The sequence below is a fragment of the Myxine glutinosa genome, chromosome 13 (assembly GCF_964187855.1).
Source record: "Myxine glutinosa chromosome 13, kmMyxGlut1.1, whole genome shotgun sequence".
NCBI lineage: Eukaryota > Metazoa > Chordata > Myxini > Myxiniformes > Myxinidae > Myxine > Myxine glutinosa.
Window position 1 is genome coordinate 69,095,285 of NC_136273.1, and position 24,265 is coordinate 69,119,549.

At 47.5% G+C, this 24,265-nt stretch overlaps 1 protein-coding gene across 2 annotated transcripts in view; it reads left to right on the top strand.

Moving 5' to 3' along the window:
• LOC137439008 (phospholipase D1) overlaps positions 1–24,265 on the top strand; it is a 141,924-nt gene that overhangs the window by 112,501 nt on the left and 5,158 nt on the right. For both annotated transcript variants that reach the window (XM_068134568.2, XM_068134569.2), the window contains exons 19-25: positions 8–121; positions 242–352; positions 5,714–5,802; positions 19,551–19,664; positions 19,773–19,822; positions 20,267–20,401; positions 20,541–20,694. In XM_068134568.2, the coding sequence (XP_067990669.2) occupies positions 8–121; positions 242–352; positions 5,714–5,802; positions 19,551–19,664; positions 19,773–19,822; positions 20,267–20,401; positions 20,541–20,694 (767 nt within the window). The remainder of the gene's footprint in view (positions 1–7; positions 122–241; positions 353–5,713; positions 5,803–19,550; positions 19,665–19,772; positions 19,823–20,266; positions 20,402–20,540; positions 20,695–24,265) is intronic.

The following is a 24,265-nucleotide window of genomic DNA, read 5'->3' on the forward strand; positions in this document are numbered from 1 at the left end:
TGTGTAGAGGGTCAAGCAGAAGCAGTCCATTGCAAGCTTTCCAGAACTGGTGCCAAAGTCCTTCATCACAGCTGACAACCTGCCCTTTACTGTACGGGGTGCCATATCAGCCAACGTACAGGTATTCAGACATTACGGAGGAACCATGATGGAAACAATGGGAAGATGAAGTGTTGCATAAACAACGTTTGGTTATGGTCACATTGTGAAAGTGAGTGGGTTATAATATGATTATGTTCAGGTGTTGCGCTCGGTGGGTGAATGGTCAGCTGGGTTTCGTGGACACGAGAAGTCAATCCTGGAGGCATACCTATGGGCCATCAAGGAAAGCCAACACTATGTGTACATTGAGGCAAGTACCATATACAAAATGAAAGCCCTGCGCTCTGCCTCACCACAACCTCAACCTTTTTATGGATATTTGACCTTGAATTAGACAGTTCATAGAACACCTTGCATTCGTGAGAAAAAGGACATGGAACTTTATTGGAAACAGTTTTTTAGAAGAAGAAGAAATTTTTTGAAGTTCACCCTCCCTGAGAGTGGCAAATTTGATTGGTCGACATGGCGTACAATTTTGGCATTACTGCTAAACTGAAGGACATATTCCCTTTGGTCATGAACTTTGAATAACAGGCACAATGGACAGCCAGAACTGAGGATGCTCCACTGAGATGTGTTTTTCGGCACCATTGAGGTGTATCCATGTATTTGTGCAATTCCAACCCTTTGCCAACTCTTCTCAGAGAAACTGACGATTTTTGAATGATCTTTCAGAAAGTGATGCACTAAAGAGAGATTTTTGGATGAAGTTAGCTTTGTCATTGCATTGCTCGGCACCGCTATTTTGTTTGAATCTCACTGTTCCTCCGCCCTCAGAGCACACGGCAAATGTTATTGGTCGAGACGGTGTAAATTTTTGCTCAAGTACTGCTAAACTGGAGGTTTTTGGAAGTGCAAACAATGTGATTTGTGTTCCACTGTGTTAAAAATATATAATTTATTTGAAATAAAATGTAGTTGAAAATAGGTTTTGAAGGCTGTAGAAACACAAAATATTAAATCCGGTTTACCATCGTTGAATCGCCCTCTATTCGACCACCTTATTTATTTAACACGTTAGTATTTAACATGTTATGCACGAGTACCAAGGGTCACACGATGGAGGTTGTAGCGATTTAACTCCCCCTCCACCCCAAGGGGGTTTTCCCCGCCAAGGGTGTACAGTGCCTTTAGAAAGTATTCACACCCCTATATTTTTTTCACATTTTGTTGTGTTACAGCCTCAATTTAAAATGGGTTAAATTGAAATTTGTCACTGATCTACACATAATACCCCATAATGTCAAAGTATATTTTTAATAGAAATTTTTACAAAATAATTAAAAATGAAAATCTGAAATGTCTTGAGTCAATTAGTATTCAACCCCTTTGCTATGACCCCACAAATTGAGCTCAGGTGCATCCAATTTCCTTTGATCGTTCTAGAGATGTCTCTACAACTTGATTGGAGTAGACCTGTGCCCAATTTAATGAATTGAACATGATTTAGAAAGAAACGCACCTTTCATTTTCAGTCCCACAGTTGACAGTGCATGTCAGAGCAGAAACTCTCCCATGAAGTCCAATAAACTCTCCGTCGAACTCCGAGATAGAATTGCTAGACATCAATCTGGGTAAGGGTATAAAACAATTTCTAAGGTGTTGAAAGCTCCCAAGAGCACAGTGAGATCCATCATTAGGAAATGGAAAGAATATGGAACTACCCAGACTCTTCCTAGAGCTGGCCATCCGACCAAACTGAGCAACTGGGCAAGAAGGACCTTTGTCAGGGAGTTGACCAATAACCTATTGACCACTCTGACAGAACTACAGAGTTCCTTGGCTGAGATGGGAGAACCTACCGGAAGGACAACAGTCTCTGCGACACTTCACAAATCTAGGCTTATGGGAGAGTAGCCAGACAGAAGCCATTTCTGAGAAAAAGTCACATGACAGCACACCTGGAGTTTGCAAAAAAGCAAGTGAAAGACTGAGAGCATGAGGAAAAATATTCTGTCGTCTGATGAGACGAAAATTGAACTCTTTGGCCTGAATACAAATTACTACATCTGGCGAAAACTGAGTACAGCTCATCACCCATCTAACACCATCCCTCCCATGAAGCATGGTGGTGGCAGCACAATCCTATGGGGATGCTTTTCAGCAGCAGGGACTGGGAGACATGTAACGATAAAGGGAACAACTAATGGAGCCAAATACAGGCAAATTCTTGAGGAGACCCTGCTTCAGAGCACAAAAGACCTGATGTTGCGGCAAAGATTTACGTTCCAACAGGACAATGACCCCATGCGTACAGCGAAAGCAACATTGGAATGCCTTCAGAACAAGAATTAAAAAGTCCTTGGGTGGCCCAGCCAAAGCCCACACTTGAATCCCATTGGAAATCTGTGGAAAGACTTGAAGATTGCTGTTCACCGACGTTCCCCATCCAACTTGACAGAGCTTGAGTAAATCTGCAAGGAAGAATGAGCGACACTCCCTTAATCCAGATGTGCAAAACTGATACAGACATACCCAAGACGATTTGAAGCTGTAATCACTGCCAAAGTGTAATCACTGCACTTCTACAAAGTATTCACTCAGGAGGGAAGGCGGAGGGGTTGAATAATTATATTAATTAGATATTTCTGCATTCCATTTTCAAATTCATTTATAAAAAATTCTAAAAACATGTTTTCACTTTCTCATTATGGGGTATTATGTATAGATCAGTGACAAAAAATCTCAATTTAATCCATTTTAAATTCAGGCCGTAACAACAAAATATGAAAAAGTCAAGGTGTGTGAATACTTTTTGAGGCCACTATATATCCGTGTTAAGATAGCTTTATTGTGGTGATTTTCCAAGGCCGTTTCTTATAGTCTGGTTCACTATGTTAACAAATATAATTTTGTTCAATATTTTGGGAGATTAGCAAACCTGTACATTTTTGGAATCATCAGAGCATGGAGAATCCGAAAATCAATGTTGGCATTTGCACAGACACAGAATTTGGATTTTCAAAATGGCCACCATAACATACATATTTTGCGCTATCTCGGCTTCTCGTCAACCAAGAAACTTGATTAAATATGCTAATCCTATGTTTAACGGGTTAAGGAATCCAATAAAGCCCTCAAAATAGTGCTCAGGATTATAGAAAAGCAACAAACAAAGGTAATTGAAAACCATTGTCTTTATATTTGTGATATAACTGTATTACATAATACATGATATTGCAAGTCCCATACACAGGATCTACGAGGTCTATACCGTTCAGGAATATGCTTTTATAGATCTTCATCACTGTCCTGAGTGTCATTTTCGCAAAGGTGTCGACGCAAATGCCAACATTAATTTTTGGATTCCTCATGCTCTGAATATTCCAACAATGTTTAGGTTTGCTAATCTCCAATAATTTTGAACGAAAAAACAAAGTGAACCTGACTACTATAACAAAAGTAATAACTACGCTCATGATAATAGCATTATATTAATGTTATTACAAAAAATGTTAATACAAATAATATCCACCCTGCCCCCCCCCCCCCACCCCCAAGGAGTTTTTCCTCCTTGAACAAACGCCATGTTAAATATGAACAAATAGCTTATCATGGCGTTTCATGGGAGCAACGGCCCCTCCCAGAAGTAAAACTATTATAAACCACAAACACGTATGATTACCTTTTTTTAACAGTAGCTAATGCTGTTTAACACTAAACTGAAATAAATCTGGAGGAATCCAGACTTCCATGAGGAAATCTATGATTATCGTGTCGATGAGCTCACCTGAATGAAGATCTACTGTAGTTTATATACCCTACCTTTGTTAATAACACGATCCTTCTTCCTACCGCTTCCTTGGAGTTTTTCAAGGGCGTTTTTCATGGCGTTTTTCCAAAGCCGCATCTCATTACAAAAGGAATAACAACACTTATGACAACAGCACAATACTAATAATATCCCCTCTTCCCGAGGGGTGTTTCCTCCTTAAACAAACGTCGTGTTAACGTGAATAAATAATTGCTTATCATGGCGTTTCTTGGCAACAACGGCCCTTACCAGAAGTAAAAAATATTATAAACCAATGGTGAAGCCACTTGGCGAGCTCTCAACAAGAAACTTGATAAATAAACACACCCCAAATGTTTTTAAGGCCCGATCCTTGATCTACCGTAATCTATATACCCCAGGGAGGAAAATAACATGACCCTTCCTGCTGCCCCCATCAGGAACGGGTGTACTAATGTTCAAAATATAAAAGTAAATTGAAATTAAATACTGTAGTTCCTCGCTCATCGACTGGCATACAGACAGAGTGGACCAATTGTTAAACCCCGCTTCGCATTACGGGCGCCGCCACAAGGTAGTACATTGCGACCTTGATGAATAACTAATCATTAAAAGTACACTGTATCAGTTGCTTTATCTCAATCAGTCACAGCTGTTATGAAAATATTCCAATAAAGTTATCCAGCATTATAATTCTCATAAAATAAAATTGGTTAAAAGATCATGAACATGAAATATTACTCGCGTGACTTGGCGCGCTCCGTGCGCCTCACCACACGTCGTTTCAGAGGGATAGGCATCTTTGACCATTTTGGTGGCTTTTGGGTCTTCATGGTGTTTTGGGTCCTCAGGGCCATTTGGCTCTTCAGGGTCTTTTGGATCCTCTTGGCCTTTAAGGGTATTTTGGGTGTTTTGGGTCTTTGGGGTCTTTTGGGTCTTCAGTGTGTTCAGGGGCTTTTGTTTCCTCTGAGTCTTTAAGAGTCTTTGGGGTATTTTGGTTCTTTGGGGTTTTTAAGGGTCTTTTGGGTCTTTAAGGGTATTTGGGGTATTCAGGGTGTTTTGGGTCTTTGGGGTGTTTTGGGTCTTTGGGGTGTTTTGGGTCTTTGCAGTGTTTTGGGTCTTTGGGGTGTTTTGGGTCTTTGGGGTGTTTTGGGTCTTTGGGGTGTTTTGGGTCTTTGGGGTGTTTTGGGTCTTTGGGGTGTTTTGGGTCTTTGGGGTGTTTTGGGTCTTCAGGGTGTTTTGGGCCTTCGGGGTGTTTTGGGTCTTCGGGGTGTTTTGGGTCTTCGGGGTGTTTTGGGTCTTCGGGGTGTTTTAGGTCTTCGGGGTGTTTTGGGTCTTTAGGGTCTTCGGGGTGTTTTGGGTCTTCGGGGTCTTTGGGGTCTTCAGGGTCTTTTGGGGGAATTAAAAGGTCGTCAAAGGTCTGTGGGGTCACAGCAGTCTAAACTTAATGAAGGGGGTTAATTAAGAGGGTGTTAATAATTTATTTTGAAGAAGAAGAACAAGAAGACGTTTTGGTCGCAAACATAACCATTATATACGTTTGCTCTATTATAATAATATAAAGCTGTATATTATTATAGTATCTGGTTATCTTTAATGAATGCATATTTGGCTGCAATTCAATCATCAATTTGTTCTGCTTGTTATGACATTACTCGGCCGAACATCTGCCAAACCTGCAGTGTCCATGCTTATTGGAGAAATAACTTGGCCAAAGATACCGGCACACAGTGGCTCACTCTTTTCGAAATGTGCAGAATGCTTGCAGATGGGACAGCTGGTCTTGATACAAAGTGATTTTGTTACAATAATTGTGCAAACGACCCATTCGCTCTCTGATCTGCATGACCCGATGACTGGTATCGCTCCCTTGTGCAGAACCAGTTCTTCATCAGTTGTTCAGACGACAAGACCATTTACAACAGTATCGGCGATGTTCTGGTGGAGAAAATCCTGGAGGCACACAGGTGAAAGCTCTGCTGGGGGTGCGTTGGTTTCTATTTGGATGCGTGAATAATTTGGGAAATCTACTCCAGATAAATCTTCAACTGCGCACCATGAGAATGAAATAATTCCCAAGCAAATGATTGTCAATGTTTATCTTTGGAAATCTTCTTATTAAGGGGCTTTAAATGTTTAGTTGTCATAAAACTGCCAACATTATGCATTATATCAGTTAGAATGCTAGATGATGCTTGTGTGGAAGATAAAGGGTTAAATTATGTTTCTCTTGTTGTCCTGAAGCAAAAGGAGAGGCTCCTGTAATCAGTTTGTGTGTCGGTGTGTCTGCACACAGATCTACCTCAATATAGATCATTCATTCTCATCGGTAGTGTGGGCTGGCAGGATGGCCTAGAGGTATACATACTCACCTCTAAGCTGTCTAGCCTGGGTTTGAATCCCGATCCGGCTGTAAACTGTCATCCTGGTGTTTCACAGGCAGAGTGATTCATCAACGTACTGCTGCGAAATCAATGACAAACCACCCAGTATAACCCTTCCTTAAATTTAAACAGTTTCCATGGCACAAAACATTGCATCATCTCATCTCATCCTCACACTTCGCTCATGATGCTGGGATCGCAGGTTTCAAACCGACCAGCTGTATTTGTATGCCCATTGGCTACAGAAATCCTTGGGATTTGAAGTGAAAGTGACACCCATGTCTACAAATACCGTAGGGTATTTACAGATACCTTAAGGACCTAATGCCATTGTCTTGCATGTCATGTCTGTACAAACTCCTGCTTGAGTGTGAGATAAAAAGCCTTACACACTGAGATGGTAATCCTTGTGCAAGGAATCCCCATCCTTAACATTCACTCGATCTTGGTATCTGACATTCAGGATCACAGGAATAGAAACAAGTACAGATACATTCAAAGTACACCGCCCCCATGACAAATAATTAAATATCCTACAGCGCGACATTGCCGGGGCGCCTCTGGCGCCCGGCAATACCGCGGTGCAGCTCATAGAGAGTGCATTGGGAGGGAGAGGTGTACACTAATTGATTGATTAATTGTATAATTAAAATCAATAAAAGATTATCACAAAATATTTTCTTAATCAATTGGCTAATAGCATAACTAAACCACGAGTGCTTCATCTGAAGATGTATCTTTAAAAAAAGTAATTAAATAAGTCATTAATAAAAAAATTTAAATAATTAATTGATTAATCAATAAATAATTAATCGATGAAATGATTAATCAATAAATCAAAAATATCCTTTATAGCCACATCACCTGGTCACTGTCATGTCCAAATATTAGCTTCCTAGCTCAAAAGGTGCCAGAGATATTGCCCAGACGAGAAAGAAAATAAATAAATGATTAATAATGAAAATAAATACATAATAATCATTAAAAAAATTAAATAGTTAATCAATTCCCCACTAATGTCTGCTGCTCTTCTTCTGCTCCAATCGGTTCTTCTGATCATGTGCTTGTCAAAGTGGACATCTCTCTGGCCATTCTCAGAGAGCCTCCTCAGCGTCGACTAGTCTGGCATTTCACCCAGGCCGACTGGGACGGTCTTCAAGCAGCCATCAATCATCTGGATTGGTCTCCCATCTCCACTGCCTCTGACATCAATTCTTCCTGGGAATTCTTCCAAAGCAAACTGATCTCTCTCATGCACAGATTTATCCCATCTCGCCTTCAGTTGTCTTACCCTTCCTCCCGTCCATGGTACACTGAATCTTGTGGTGAGGCAGTTGCCCTGAAACAACTTGCCTTTGCCTCTTGGAAGGCTAATCCAACTGAAGGCAATCTCAGTTCCTTCCACCAAGCTCGGAACAAGTGTGTGTCTACCCTCAGGAGTGCCAGGCAGCACTATCTCTCCTCACTCAAGAATGAACTCTCAAACCTGTCTCCTTCCTCCAAATCCTGGTGGCATCTGGTCAAATCCGTTTCTGGTGTTTGTTCCCCCTCCATCCCCTCCCTTACCTCAAATGGCCACACAGTTGACATCGCACATGACAAAGCCGAATGCCTCAACTCTGTGTTTGCCTCAAAATCCTTAGTCACAAACCCATCTCTCTCTGTTCCCACCTTTCCCAGTCGAACCCAACTGCTCCTGGACTCTGTGTCCTTCTCTCCTGACAAGGTGGAGGAGTTTTTGTCAAACCTCGACTCTGATTCTGCAACTGGACCAGATGGCATCAGCCCACGGGTCCTAAAATCCTGCTCTGCCGCTCTATCTCACCCTCTCTCTGTTCTTTTCACCCTATCTTTTGCTCAAGGTCATCTGCCAGCATCCTGGAAATCAGCAAACATTACCGCTTTACACAAAAAAGGTGCAAAAACAGATCCTTGCAACTACAGACCAATCAGCCTGCTCCCAATTATCAGCAAAGTCATGGAATCCATCATTGCTTCGGATATGAAATCTTTCCTCTTCTCCAATGGCTTGATCTCTGATCATCAATTTGGTTTCAGACCAGGTCACTCTACTCTGGACATGCTGCTTCTGCTGTCTCAACAATGGATGGAGGTCCTCAATGCCAAACAGGAAATCAGAGCTGTCTCCCTTGACATATCACGTGCCTTCGATACGGTCTGGCACCCAGCTCTGCTCACCAAACTCTCCTCCTATGGTATCCATGGAAATCTCCATGCATGGCTTGCGGACTTCCTCTCTGGTCGTAGTCAACGTGAGGCCCTGAATGGATTTCTCTCATCTCCCCTTCCTGTTCAGGCTGGAGTTCCCCAAGGCAGTGTGCTGGGCCCTGTGCTTTTTCTGGTCTTTATCAATGCTCTCTCCGACTCTCTGGAAAATCCTCTCTCTCTCTTTGCTGATGACTCCACTCTCTGCCGCTCCATTCCTCTTCCCTCAGATCGGCAGTCTGCAGCCTCCTCACTCTCTGAAGACCTGGACAAAATCACAGACTGGTCAAACCAGTGGAACATGTCTTTCATTCCTGACAAATCTCACACTCTTACTATGTCTCTCCGAAAAGATCGACTGGACAACCTTCCCATCTACTTTCTCAACAATCCTCTCCAAGAAGTTCTGTCGCTCAAGCTTTTGGGTCTCACTATCTGCCATGATCTTTCTTGGGAAAACCACATTTCGAAGCTGGCCTTCAAAGCCAGTCGCAGACTGGGCATCCTCCGTCGTGCGAAGTCCTTCCTTGGCACACCTGAGCTCCTCACCACATACAAGGCTTTCATCCGCAGCTCAATGGAATACTGTTCTCCCCTATGGGCTGGTGCTCCTGCCTCACACCTGGCTCGGCTTCACGCTGTTGAATCCAAAGCTTTCAGAATCATTGGAATCTCCCGTGATGAAGCTATCTCTGAGGGCCTTTCACTCACTCACCGCAGGCAGGTAGGTGGTCTTTCTGTCTTCTACTGACTCATCTCCGGCCTTGCTCCCCCAGCTCTCTCTGTGCTCTGTCCCCCAAATATTCCTACAGGTCGCACAAGATCTGCCAGCCACCCTCTGATGGTTAAACTGCCGAAATCTCGGCTCTCTGCTCACCTTCACTCTTTCATTCCTCTTTTCTCCCACCTCTGGAACAAACTCCCACACTCACTTCAATCCCACTCCTCCCTCCAGGTCTTTAAAACAGCTGTTCACTACCATCTCTTATCTTCCCCCATCCAAAACCTTGATCTTTTCTACCCCCACTAATTCACCCCAGATCCACCTTGTTTGAAATTCCAACTTCTTTCCTGGAAGTCCTGGCAGTGTCCATATGTTTTATACCTCTCCCACCCCCCCCCCTTCCCATGCCTCCTCCCCAAAGCCCTCTCCCTCCCACAGTTCTCTCGATGTCTCCATGTCTCTCCGTCCCTGCTCTCAAATGTTGTGTTTGTGTCCTTCCCCCTCTCTCCCCATCTTTTCTATCGCTCCCGATGTTATTTGTTTTATGTGTCTGTTTGTCTTTCTGTGTGATTAATGTTCGCTCTTTCACGAGCCTCGATCTTGTATACAAAAAAACAAAACAAAAAAAAAATTGTCGAATAGAATACATAAACCACCACCATTTCATCCGAATCTGTAACTTAAAAAAATAAAAATTAATGAAGTCATTCATCGAATAATTAAATAATTAATCGATTAATTAATTTATCAATAAATCAAAAATACACTTTACAGCCAAATCACTTGGTCATTGTCATGTCCAAATATCAGCTTCCTAGCTCAAAAGGTGCCTGAGATATTGCCCAGAGGAGAAATAAAATAAATAAATAATTAATAATGAAAATAAATAAATAATGAACATAAAAAATTAAATAATTAATCAATTCGCTAATAGAACACATAAACCACCACCATTTCATCAGAATCTGTAACTTAAAAAAAAAGAAATTTAGTCATTAATCGAATAATTAAATAATTAATCGATTAATTGATTAATTGATTAATCAATAAATCAAAAATAACCTTTGCAGCCAAATCACTTAGTCACTGATTGACATGTCCAAATATCAGCTTCCTAACTCAAAAGGTGCCTGAGATAATGCCTAGAAGAGAAAGGAAATGTATCAGTACTTAATTAATCTCTAATAATTAAATAACTCATCAATTAATTGATTAATCAAATAACAAAAAAATATTGTTTTTGACAAAGTAGTTGCTCACTATTGTGCCGAAATTTCAGCTTCCTAGCTTCAAGGATGGCTGAGATATCGCCCGGACAAACAAACATTTAAACAAACAAACAAACAAGAAAACAAGAAAGAAAACAACCAGAGTGAAAACTGAGTACTCCCTTTCAGCGTGCGTCATTGCCGAGCCCCCTTCGGTGCCCGGCAATGACGTTATGCAGCGCCTGGAGATGGCATAGGGAAGGTGCGGTGTACAACAATACCAGACTTGGTGGTGTAATGGTTCGATCGTCCACTCCGAGTCTGGGTGGTCGACGGTTCAAACCTTGGCCATGCCATATCAAAACCTTTATATACGGTGCATGCTGCTTCCTTGCTTGGCATTCAAGATTTTAAAGGATAAGAGATTGGACAATCACCATCGGTTGGCATCCATTGAGAGAAGGAAATTCCTCTTTAGGATAATAGCCCGCTGAGTGCGTTGAGAAAGGTGACGCCGTTGTTGTGACGTGGCTGGTACCCGGAGTGCCTCGGGAAGTGACGACACTTCAACCCCTCCTCCCAAGCTCAGTGGCAGTGTTTGTCTCGTCTCGCGGTCCTGTGTTGTCTTGTGCGTTTATCTCTACTAGTACATCTGCTCACTATGGGAGCGGCAGGGGGTGGGGTAATTTTATGATCCTTATTGTTATTATTGCCAATTATTATTACTATTACTTATGTTAGATCAGGTCATTGAAAAGAACAGACTGTGCCTCACCATTCTAAATTTCCGATAATAAAATGTACTTCCGTAAGGTAGTAGGGGGGGGGGGGGGGGGGGGTCAATATAGCAAGTCAAAAAACCCCTTGGGGAATTGGAATATTGTTTCGTAATATCATTAATATTACTAGCATGCCTCGATTGCCTCGGCGTGCTCCGTGCGCCTCACCACACGTCGTTTCAGAGGGATAGGCATCTTTGACCATTTCAGTTTCATTTGGGTCTTCATTGTGTTTTGGGTCTTCAGGGCCATTTGGGTCTTCAGGGCCATTTGGGTCTTCAAGGTATTTTGGATCCTTTGGGCCTTTAAGGGTATTTTGGGTCTTTGGGGTGTTTTGGGTCTATGGAGTCTTCGGAGTCTTTGGGGTATTTGGTGTCTTGAAGGGCTTTTGGGTATTAAGGGTCTTTTGTTTCCTCTGAGTCTTTAAGAGTCTTTGGGGTATTTTGGTTATTTGGGGTATTTAAGGGTCCTTTGGGTCTTAAGGGTATTTAAGGGTCTTCAGGGTGTTTTGGGTCTTCAGGGTGTTTTGGGTCTTCTGGGTATTTGGGGTCTTTTGGGTTTTCTGGGTCTTTTGGGTATTTTGGGTCTTCAGGGTGTTTTGGTTCTTTGGGGGTATTTGGGGTCCTTTGGGTCTAAAGGGTATTTAAGGGTCTTTGGGGTCTTCAGGGTGTTTTGAGTCTTCAGGGTATTTTGGGTATTTGGGGTATTTTGGGTCTTTGGGGTATTTGGGTCTTTGGGGTCTTTTGTGTATTCCAGGTCTTTTGGGCCTTTGGGGTGTTTTGGGTCTTCAGGGTGTTTTGGGTCTTCAGGGTGTTTTGGGTCTTCGGGGTCTTTTGGGTATTTGGGGTCTTTTGGGTATTCCAGGTCTTTTGGGTATTCCGGGTATTTTGGGTCTTTATGGTGTTTTGGGTCATCGGGGTATTTTTGGGGTCTTTTTGGTCTTCAGGGTGTTTTGGTTATTTGGGGGTATTTGGGGTCCTTTGGGTCTAAAGGGTATTTAAGGGTCTTTGGGGTCTTCAGGGTGTTTTGAGTCTTCAGGGTATTTTGGGTCTTTGGGGTATTTTGGGTCTTTGGGGTATTTTGGGTCTTTGGGGTCTTTTGGGTATTCCAGGTCTTTTGGGCCTTTGGGGTGTTTTTGGTCTTCAGGGTATTTTGGCTCATCGGGGACTTATGGGTCTTTGTCGCCACTTGGGTCTTCAGGGTCTTTTGGATCATCTGGGCCTTTAAAGGTATTTTGGGTCTTTGGGGTGTTTTGGGTCTTCAAGTCTTTGGGGTATTCAGGGTATTTTGGGTCTTTAGTGTATTTAAGGGTCTTTGTGGTCTTCAGGGTGTTTTGGGTCTTCAGGGTGTTTTGGGTCTTCAGGGTGTTTTGGATCTTCGGGGTATTTTGGGTCTTCAGGGTATTTTGGGTCTTTGGGGTATTTTGGGTCTCTGGGGTATTTTGGGTCTCCGGGGTCTTTTGGGTATCCGGGGTGTTTTGGGTCTTCGGGGTCTTTTGGGTCTTCCTGGTCTTTTGGGTCTTCGGGGTGTTTTGGGTCTTCGGGGTGTTTTGGGTCTTCTGGGTATTTTGCATCTTCGGGGTATTTTGGGTCTCCGGGGTATTTTGGCTCTTCGGGGTATTTTGGGTCTCCGGGGTATTTTGGGTCTCCGGGGTCTTTTGGGTCTCTGGGGTGTTTTGGGTCTTTGGAGTGTTTTGGGTCTTTGGGATGTTTTGGGTATTTTGGGTGTTTTGGGTCTTTGGGGTGTTTTAGGTCTTTGGGGAGTTTTGGGTCTTTGAGGAGTTTTGGGTCTTTGGGGAGTTTTGGGTCTTTGGGGAGTTTTGGGTCTTTGGGGAGTTTTGGGTATTCGGGGTGTTTTGGGTCTTCGGGGTGTTTTGGGTCTTTGGGGTATTTTGGGTATTCAGGGCCTTTTGGGGCTTCGGGGCCATTTTGGTAATCAGGGTCTTTTTGAGCCTCAGGGCCTTCAAGGGTATTTTGGATCTTTGGGGTGTTTTGGGTCTTTGGGGTCTTCAGGGTCTTTAAGGGTATTTTTGGTCTTCAGGGGTCTTGGTGGTCTTACGGGTCTTGGGGGAATTAAAGGGTCATCAAAGCTCTGAGGGGTCTCAGCAGTCTAAACGTAATTAAGAGGGGTAATTAAGAGGGTGAGCATTTTATTTGAAGAAGAAGAAGACGTTTTCGTCGCATATAAACATAACGACATAACCATATACATTTGCTCTATTATCTATACCAGTAAGGTCGAAATACAAAGAAGCGTATCCAGAGGTGTGAGAAAATAACGTAAGGCTGGAGACCAAACCTGAAATTGGAAGATTTGCATTTTGCTTATTTTGCTGCAGGGGTTCCAGGAATACACACAAAAAATCGTTGTGATCAGTCCAAATAACGTTAGGCAGGAGTCCAAACCTGAAAATGCTGGAGACCAAACCTGAAATTGGAAAAACAATATTGCCTATTTTACTCCAGGGGGTCCCAGGAATACCCACCCAAAATGTCGTTACGTTCGGTTCAGCCGTTTTTGCGGTACCTGAGAACGGACGAACGGACGGACGGACAGACAGACCGACAGACAGACAGACGGACATTTGGTGAATTATAGTAAAATGCTATTATCTATATAATAATAGCGTAAGGACTCGACTTTGTTATCCCTTTTACGCCGCACCCAGTGACCCGATGCCCACGGCACTAATGGATTTACGATCTACGAACCACGCTCTTTGTTTATCACGTACAGCCATACTCGAAAAATCTGAATTAGTCGACGTTGGGGCCCAAAAGCATCCGATTAACTGCCGATACGACGCCATCTTACGACGCCATCGTATTGGCGTCTGCTGGGCGAAGGCGAAGCAAGCCGTCTGCTGATTGGACAGGTGAAGGCGAAAGCAAGCCGTCCACTGAGTGGACAATCCAGACCATGCATTTGTGCCGGTGTCGGCGATCGTTGTTCATATACGCACTCTTCATGCTCATCTTTCTTCCTAGCTCTTACTCGGACAAGCAAATCCCCTATGCCATCCATAATGGTACACTCTATCCATACACCACATCCTCCCTTCCGTGGATGTTCCACGGGTTTCGGCTAGTCATTAATATTATAATATTATTAATATTATAAATAACATGAATAATGATATTTATTACTTTTTAATGAATAGCAGCTTTGGAAAAACACCACGGAAGTGGCAGGAATGGTTGTGTTATTAACCCTTGTGGGGTATATAGACTGCAGTAGGTCTTTGATCAGGTGCGCTCGTCGACGTGATTACCATTGACTGATGTCCGGATTCCTCCAAATTTCTTTCAGTTTAGTGTTAAACAGCATTAGTGACTGTTTAAAAAGGTAATCATACGTGTTTGTGGTTTGTAATCTTTTTACTTCTGGTAGGGCACGATAAGCCGTTTATACACGTTAACACGGCATTTGGCCAAGAAGGAAAGACCCCTTGAGGAGGTGGGATATTATTAGTATTAATATTTTTTTGTAATAACATTAATATTATGCAATTGAAACGCGGTGTTACGCACGCTGCTTGTAAGCAAGGAGGAAGCGGACAACGCGGAAAGTTGTAAGAGTCTTTATTCAAGGGCTCCACTGTAACACTGGAGCGTTCCGGGCTGCGCACCCGGTGTATATCCCGTGGCCACGCCTACCCCTCGGGCGTGGCCGCCGCCCACTTGGCGCGCGGAATGATGTCATCATGCCAGTGAGCTTTCGTGTCCGCCACACGCGCCCCCCCCAGAATTCCCGCGCACCTGGAGGGCCAGTTTGCGGGGCAAACGGATGACCCGGCCGAAGCGCCCTCTGGTGACTGGCGGCGTCCGGGGTGCAGGGATGCCAGCTGGGATGCCTCCGGCTGCACCCGGGATGGGTGCAGGCTCGGGGGGTGGCGTGCCGGTGGGGCCGGGCGGTGCCGGAGCTCCGCCCGCCAGGGGGCGGCCCCGCCGCGGGGGCCGAGCCACCGGCGGTGGGTGGTCCACGTCGAGGTGGGCCGGCTTGAGGCGGTCTATGGAGACACGGTCAGGAGTGCCGCCGATGTACAAGGTGAAATGTTTCACCCCGGTCTCCAGCACGCGGAAAGGCCCGTCGTACGGGGGCCGCAGTGGTGTCCGGTGGGCGTCGTGCCGGACGAAGACGTACTCCGCGGTGCAAAGCTCCGGGGCGACTTGCGTAGGTGGGTGCCCGTGGTGCGCCGTGGGCACCGGGGCGAACCTCTGGGCGGTCTCCTGGACTAGGGTGCCGTGGAGTCGGGGAGGAACTCGCCCGGTACCCGCAGCCGTTGCCCGAAGACCAACTCCGCCGTGGATGCGCGCAGGTCGTCCTTGGGCGCCGACCGGAGGCCCAGCAGCACCCAGGGGAGCCTGTTGACCCAGCCGCCGTCACGGAGGGTCGCCCGGAGCGCGGCCTTCAACGAGCGGTGGAACCGCTCGCACAGGCCGTTAGCCTGGGGGTGGTAGGCCGTGGTGCGGTGCAGCTGGACCCCGAGCCCCCACGCGACCGCCCCCCCAGAGCTCCGAGGTGAACTGGGGGCCGCGGTCGGATGAGATGTCCGAGGGGGCGCCGAACCGGGCGACCCAGGTGGCGATGAACGCCTGCGCGACGTCCGCCGCCATCGTTGACGCCAAAGGCATGGCCTCCGGCCACCTGGTGGTGCGGTCCATCATGGTCAGGACGTGGGTGAAACCCCGCGAGGGGGGCAGAGGTCCCACCAGGTCCACGTGAACGTGGTCAAACCGACGTTCTGGCACCGCAAACGGGGCCAATGGGGCCTGGGTGTGTCGGTGCACCTTCGCGCGCTGGCACGCGAGGCACGTCCTGGCCCAGCCGCGGACGGCCTTCCGGAGGCCATGGCAGACAAACTTGTCGGCGATCAACCTCTGGGAGGCCCTCGTGCCCGGGTGGGACAGGCCGTGGATGGCGTCGAAAATCTGGCGCTGCCAGCCCGCGGGCACGATGGGGCGAGGCCGCCCGAGGGAGACATCGCACCAGAGGGCCGTGCCCGCGCCATTGAACGGCACCTCGGTGACGCGCAGGCCCGTAACGGCGGTCCGCAAGGCCTGGATGTTGGGGTCGGCGGCCTGGTCCGCCGCCATCCGGCATAGTCGATGCCGAGGTGGACCGCATGGGCAACGGACCGGGAAAGGCAATCCGCCACCGGGTTGTCCTTCCCCGCGACGTGCCGGATGTCCGTCGTGTATTCGGACACGGCCGAGAGGTGACGCTGCTGCCGGGCCGACCACGGCTCGGCGACCTTGCCCATCGTGAACACCAGTGGCTTGTGGTCGACGAAGGCCATGAACGCACGGCCCTCGAGCAGATGGCGGAAGTGCCTGACGGCCAGGTGGAGCCCGAGCAACTCGCGGTCGAAGGTACTGTACCGGCATTCGGGCGGGCAAAGCTGCCGGCTGAAGAACGCCAGCGGTTGCCAAGCTCCACACATCCATTGCTCGTGCACCGCGCCAACCGCGTAGTCCGAGGCGTCGGTGGTGAGGGCGATCGGTGCATCGGGCGCCGGGTGCGCGACCATGGTGGCGTTAGCCAAGGCGAGCTTCGCGCCCACGAGCGCCGCGTCCATCTGCTCGGTCCAGGTAACGTCACCTTTGCCCGGTTTCCCTCGGATGGCCTCGTGCAGGGGGCGCAGGAGCTGGGCGATGCGGGGCAGGAACCGATGGTAAAAGTTTACCATGCCCAGGAACTCCTGGAGCCCCCTGATCGTGCGGGGGCGCGGAAACCCCTTCACCGCCTCCACCTTGGCCGGTAGGGGGACGGCCCCGTGCCTGGTGACGCGGTGCCCCAAAAAGTCGATTTCATTGACACCGAACCGGCATTTGGCGGGGTTCACGATCAGGCCGTGCTGGCCCAGGCGTTCGAAGAGCGTGCGGAGATGGTGGAGGTGCTCTTCGCGGGACGCGCTGGCGACGAGGATGTCATCCAGATAGACGTAGACGAAATCCAAGTCGCGCAAGACGCTGTCCATGAGGCGCTGGAACGCCTGAGCCGCATTCTGCAAACCGAAGGGCATCCGAAGAAATTCGAAAAGACCGAACGGCGTGATGACAGCCGTCTTCGGGATGTCCGCCGGCCTGACGGGGACCTGGTGGTAACCGCAAATGAGGTCCACCTTCGAGAAGAAGGACATATTCGCCAAGCGGGCGGAAAAGTCCTGAATATGGGGGACGGGGTAGCGGTCGGGGGTGGTGGCGTCGTTGAGACGGCGGTAGTCCCCGCACGGTCGCCATCCCCTGCCGGGCTTGGGCACGATGTGGAGCGGCGACGCCCAAGCACTCTCGGAGCGCCGCACAATGCCGAGCCGCTCCAGCGTAGCAAACTCGGCTTTAGCAACCGCGAGCTTCGTCGGCTCGAGGTGGCGTGCCCGGGCGTAGACCAGTGGCCCGGCGGTGGGGATGTGATGTTCCACCCCGTGCTTGACGGTCCCCGCCGAGAAGGTGGGCCTCGTGAGGGCCGGGAAACGGGCGAGGAGGCGGGTGAATTCGTCCGCTGCCGGAAGCGTGCAGATGAACCTGGCCGGAACCGAACCGCTCAGCAAGCCGCTCGGCGAGCCGCTCGATGAGCCGCTCCGTGAGCTGCTCAACGAGGCGGGCAGCGCGCAAGCGAGCGAGCTGAACGTCTCGGCCTGGACACGTCTTCTGTGCTTTACGTCCACCAAGAGGCCATTGGCACAAAGGAAGTCCGCGCCAAGCAGTGCCATAGGCACTTCGGCAGTCACGAACGACCATCGGAAAACCTGCACTCCGAACCGCAGAGAAAGGCAGCGTTTTCCGTATGTGCGAATGGGCGTACCGTTGGCAGCAAGCAGAGCGGGACCCCGGCCCGCAGTCTGCTTGTCGGACGTACCGGCGGGGACGACACTCACCTGCGCTCCCGTGTCGCACGTAACGGCGCCCGGATAAGGTGTCCGTTATGTACAGGAGGCTGTTTAATCGGCCGGCGCTCAGTGCCACTACCGAGGGCCGGCCCGGGCGTTTCCCGACCTGCCGAATGAGCACGGCGGGCGACATTGCCGGGCCTCGTGGCCGAACCTAGCGTGGAAAGGCACCAGGTTTGCGGCGAAGCCCGAGGCCGCGGTTTCCGCGGTGGTGGTGGGCAAGGCGTGGTGGCCGCCACAAGGCGCCCCTCGGAGTAGGGTTGGGCACCCGCAGGAGGTTCAGCAGCTATGCGGTGCGTCGCGTAGTAGGGGTGGGCACCCGCAGCAGTTTCGGGCTCGGGAGCCACTACGGCCGCACCGAAACTCGCCTGCATGTCCAAAGCCTCGTAGAACTTGTCGGCCTCGGCCGCGAGCGCTCGGGGTTCCGTTGTCGCAAAACCGGCCAATGCGAGGCGTACTCGTGCCGGCAGCTGGCGTCGAAATAACGCCCGGAATAGAGCGTTCAGGGTTTCGTCGCCCATGAGCGACAGCATATGGTCCATTCAGACCGACGGTCGCATGTCACCGAGATCGGGGAGGTCCAAGAGGCGATCGGCCCGTGAGGCCGAACGTGGCGAGGAGGAGACGCTTTATCGCCTCGTACCTGTCGTCGGCCGGTGGGTTCCTCAGGACCGACACGACGCGGGCGGCCGTGCCGGCCCAGAGGGAGGCGACCACGTGGCAGTAGCGTGTCTCGTCCGCCGTGATGCCTCGAAGCCTGAACTGGGCTTCGGCCTGCAGGAACCAGATCTCCGCCTGAGCTTCCCAGAACTCGGGGAGCTTTATCGCTACCGCGTTGGTTGCCATGGCTGTGGCGGGTTCGTGTGGTCAGTGACGGCTGACCAGAACGTCAGAGGTCACCAATGAAGCACGGTGTTACGCGCGCTGCTTGTAAGCAAGGAGGAAGTGGACAACGCGGTAAGTTGTAAGAGTCTTTATTCAAGAGCTCCACTGTAACACTAGAGCATTCGGGGCTGCGCGCCCGGTGTGTATCCCGCAGCCACGCCTACCCCTCGGTCATGGCCGCCGCCCACTTGGCGCGCGGAATGATGTCATCACGCCAGTGAGCTTTCGTGTCCGCCACACTATTATTATTAGTTTTGTCATGAGCAGTGTCCTTGGAAAAACGCCACAATAAAGCTAGCCTAACACGGGTATACACCTCAACACGCAACCCCATTGGTGGGGAAACCCCCCTTAGGGAGGGGGGGGGGGGAATTAATTCACTACAACATTCACCGTGTCACCCTTAGTCCTCCTGTCACGTTTGGTTGAGATTGGATAAGTAATGACCGAATGTGGGGCGGTCAAAAATCATCAGACAGACGGACGGACACCAAATTGCATATTTTTGTATGATGTTCATGTGTGTAAGATGTGTGTATAGCAGCTCTACTACAAGACTTAGATCCATTAAAAATATTAAGAAAATAAAAAACATGGGCAATATATGTGTGGATTTGCAGTGCCAATCGAAGGTACCGTGTCTACATTCTTCTTCCACTCCTGCCGGGATTCCAGGGGGACATCAAGACAGGTGGAGGGAATGCAATTCAAACAATTATGCACTTCAACTACAGGTCAGACTCCCTCGGTTGCTTTAGTTTCACAGAATCTTAAAATAAAAGTTGTGATGTGCTGAACTGGGCTCGCAGAATATCCTGCGATGAATGAAATGCTCTTCGCAGGACCATGTGTCGAGGAAAATACTCTATTGTGGAACGTGTGAAGGCCGCAGGTAAGTGAGGCCTAATTTGCATGGACTTTTCAAAGTAATATCTCCAATAGTATCCCATGGCTTTTTGTGCACTAATCAGATGACTCCTCCAGTGGTGTGACTTGTGATACAGGAGTACCAGGCCATAGCATGGAGCCATATTACATGCGAGACTAGGCCATTCGCAGACCTCAGCATCCTTTAATATGGATTGCAACTACTTCAGTAGACTGAACAAATCAACACAGGAAGAGCTGGAGGATAACCATAGAACCTTTGAACCTTCACTTAATGAGCTATTATTTAGTGTTATTATGATCGTTTCTGATCTCGTAGACATGTGGTGACCCATGAGAGCCCATGAATAGTGGCCCTCGTAAAGGAGACCAAATCATGTAAGACATGATTTCTGTGGAATGTTTCATGTTAATTGTTTAAGTTATTGTTTTGTGTGTCCTTGTGCAGTGGGCAGAGAATGGATGAACTACATCAGTTTTTGTAGCCTGCGGACACACGACTCCTTGAATGGGAAGCCTGTGACGGAACTAATCTACATTCACAGCAAGCTCCTCATTGCTGATGACCGCACAGTCATTATTGGTACCTATCACACCCTGCCAATGTAGCAAAGGCTCAGGACACATCTCATACTCTACTGTACTTCCTTTTTCCTGCTTTTAGGGACCAAGAAAATTAGCTGTCTTACATTTCATTCACTTGTTGATTGTGGCCAACATAGGCTCAGCAAACATCAATGATCGCAGTCTTTTGGGCCGAAGAGACAGTGAGATGGCGATCGTGCTTGAGGACAGTCACCTGGTGGACTCGGTGATGGATGGGATGCCTTACCGTGCCGGACGTTTTGCCTTGGGTCTTCGCATGTACTGCTTCAGGTACTTTCTACAAGAAACCTTACAGCCTGCACCCAACTCCAAGCCAAGTGTCTGATGTTTTTTGTCTTTTTACCCTCGCCAGAAGAGAGGGTATTACATTTGAGTCCGTTTGTTACTTGCCGGAAAAGATTCTGGCAAGTATGTTGGTTGGTTGGTTGGTTTGTCTGTCGGTCTGTCTGTCTTTGTCTGTTTGTGCGCAGTACTATGTCTACATCTTTGCACATAGAATCGCCATACTTTACACACATATTTGTCTTGCTCTAGAATAGACTGTGCCCAATTTTTAACTCTCTAGGCCCAACGCCTCCATTATGACGTCATAATTTGATAAATCGACAAGTACCAAACTTCATCCAATCAAGATGCAATTTCTTCAGCGCCATGTCGGCATAAACTGGTGGAGAAAAAAAAATAATGATGACATCATCGGTCACGTGGTTCGGCCGCCATCTTGGAAAAGCGGATAAACTTTGCACCTCTATATCTCTGAAAGTGCTGAATATAAAAAATTGAGACATGGCTCATTGTAAAGAACTCTCCATGGGGAATAAAATATGTTGATGATGTCACAGGTGCCTCCATTATGACGTCATAATTCGACAAGTACAAAACTTCATCCAATCAAGATGAAATTTCTTGAGCATCATCAAGGAATATATTAGTTTAGAAAACAAATAATGATGACATCATCGGTCACGTGGTTCGGCCGCCATATTCGTCCAAAATGGCCGATAAAAAGTACATTCCGGCAAGTCCTCGGTCTTTGACCGATTTTCATCTTTGTCTGTCTGTTTGTCTGTCTGTGCGCAGTACTACGTCTACACCGTTTCACGTAGAATCGCCAAACTTCACACACATATTTGTCTTGCCCTGGAATAGACTGTGCCCAATTTTTAACTCTCTCGGTCCAAGGCCTCCATTATGACGTCATAATTTGACAATTCGAAAAGTACAAAACTTCATCCAATCAAGATGCAATTTCTTGAGCGCCACGTTGGCATAAACTGGTGGAGAAAAAAAAATTATTATAACGTCATTGTGGTTCGGTCGCCGTCTTGGAAAAACCGAAAAACTTTGCACCTCTATATTTTCGAAAGTGCTCAATAGAAAAAATTGAGACATGGCCCATTGTAAAGAACTCTTCATGGGGAATAAAATATTTTATTGATGTCATAGGTGCCTCCATTATGACGTCATAATTCGACAAGTACAAAACTTCATCCGATCAAGATGAAATTTCTTGAGCAAAATCTAGGAATAAATTAGTTTGAAAAAAAATAATGATGACGTCATCGGTCCCGTGGTTCGGTCGCCATATTTGTCCAAAATGGGTGATAAAAAAGTATATTCTGCCAAGTCCTCGGTCTCTGACCGATTTTTCATTTGTCTCTTTGTTTGTCCGCACAGAATAAACATGATTTTCTCTGCAACTATTGGTCCGATTGACAGGAAATTTTCACCATAGGTGCAACTCCACCTGAATAATTTTTTTAATGATAATTATGATTTCATAGGTCATGTGGTATGGGCGCCATCTTGTCAAAACCGAAAATTTCTGCACCTCTATATCTCCGAAAGAGCTGCATAGAAAAATTGAGACATGGATCATTGTAAAGAACTCTCCATGTGGAATAACATATGATAATGATGATGTCATAGGTGCTTCCATTATGACGTCCTAATTCAACAAGTACAAAACTCATCCGATCAAGATGAAATTTCTTGAGCATCATCTAGGGATAAATTGGTGGAGAAAACAAAAATATGACGTCATCGGTCACGTGGTTCGGCCGCCATATTTGTTTCACTGCAAAAGCCTTCAAAACCACTGAAAACACGTCCTTGCGAGGGTCTTTTTTTTCTTCTTTTTTTTGTATTCTGAATCGAGGCTCGTGAAAGAGCTAACATTTATTTCACAAACAAATCAACCAGACAAACAAAACATACAAAAAGAGGGAGCGGAAGACAAGATGGGGAGAGGAGGGGAAGCACACAAACACAACACCTGAGAGCAGGGAGAAGCACGGGAGGGAGAGGGCCTGGGGGGAGGAGGCGTGGGAATGGGGGGGGGGGGAGGTGTAAAACACAAGGAGACCAAGGACTTCCAGGACAGAAGTTGGTATTTCAAAAAAGTGTAGGATTTGGGGTGAAATTAGCGGGGGTAGAAAAGATCAAGGTTTTGGATGGGGGAAGATAAGAGATGGTGGTGAACAGCTGTTTTAAAGACCTGGAGGGTGGAGTGGGATTGAAGAGAGTGAGGGAGTTTGTTCCAGAGGCGGGAGAAAAGAGGAATGAAGGAGTGAAGAAGGTGAGCAGAAAGTCTTGATTTTGGCAGTTTGACCATAAGAGGGTTGCAGGCAGATCTTGTGCGACCTGTAGGAATATTTGGGGGACAGAGCCCAGAGAGAGATGGGGGGGCAAGGCCAGAGAGGAGTCGGTAGAAGACGGAAAGACCACCAACCTGCCTGCCGTGAGTGAGTGAAAGGACCTTGGAGTTTGCTTCATCGCGGGAGATTCCAATGATTCTGAACGCTTTGGTTTCAACAGCGTGAAGACGAGCTAGGTGTGAGGCAGGAGCACCAGCCCAGAGGGGAGAGCAGTATTCCATTGAGCTGCAGATGAAAGCCTTGTATGTGGTGAGGAGCTCAGGTGTGCCAAGGAAGGACTTCGCACGACGGAGGATGCCCAGTCGGCGACTGGCTTTGGAGGCCAGATTTGAAATGTGGTTTTCCCAGGAAAGATCATGGCAGATAGTGAGACCCAAAAGCTTGAGTGACTGAACTTCTTGGAGAGGATTATTCAGAAAATGGATGGGAGGGTTGTCCAGTCGGTCTTTTCGGAGAGACATCGTAAGAGTGTGAGATTTGTCAGGATTGAAAGACATGTTCCACTTGTTTGCCCAGTCTGTGATTTTGACCAGGTCTGCAGAGAGTGAGGAGGCTGCAGACTGTCGATCTGAGGGATGAGGAATGGAGCGACAGAGAGTAGAGTCGTCAGCAAAGAGATAGAGAGGATTTTCAAGAGAGTCAGAGAGATCATTGATGAAGACCAGAAAAAGCACAGGGCCCAGGACACTGCCTTTGGGAACTCCAGCCTGAACGGGAAGAGGAGATGAGAGAAACCCATTCAGGGCCACACGTTGACTACGACTAGAGAGGAAGTCCGCCAGCCATGCGTGGAGATTTCCATGGATACCAAAGGAGGAGAGTTTGGTGAGCAGAGCGGGGTGCCAGACCGTATCGAAGGCACGTGATATGTCAAGGGAGACAGCTCTAATTTCCTGTTTGGCAATGAGGACCTCCATCCATTGTTGAGAAAGCAGAAGCAGCATGTCCAGAGTAGAGTGACCAGGTCTGAAACCAAATTGATGGTCAGAGATCAAGCCATTGGAGAAGAGGAAAGATTTCATATCTGAAGCAATGATGGATTCCATGACTTTGCTGATAATTGCGAGAAGGCTGATTGGTCTGTAGTTGCTAGGATCTGTGTTTGCACCTTTTTTTATGCAAAGCGGTGATGTTGGATGATTTAAATGTGCAATTTCTGATTCTGCAATCTGCAATCTCTGATT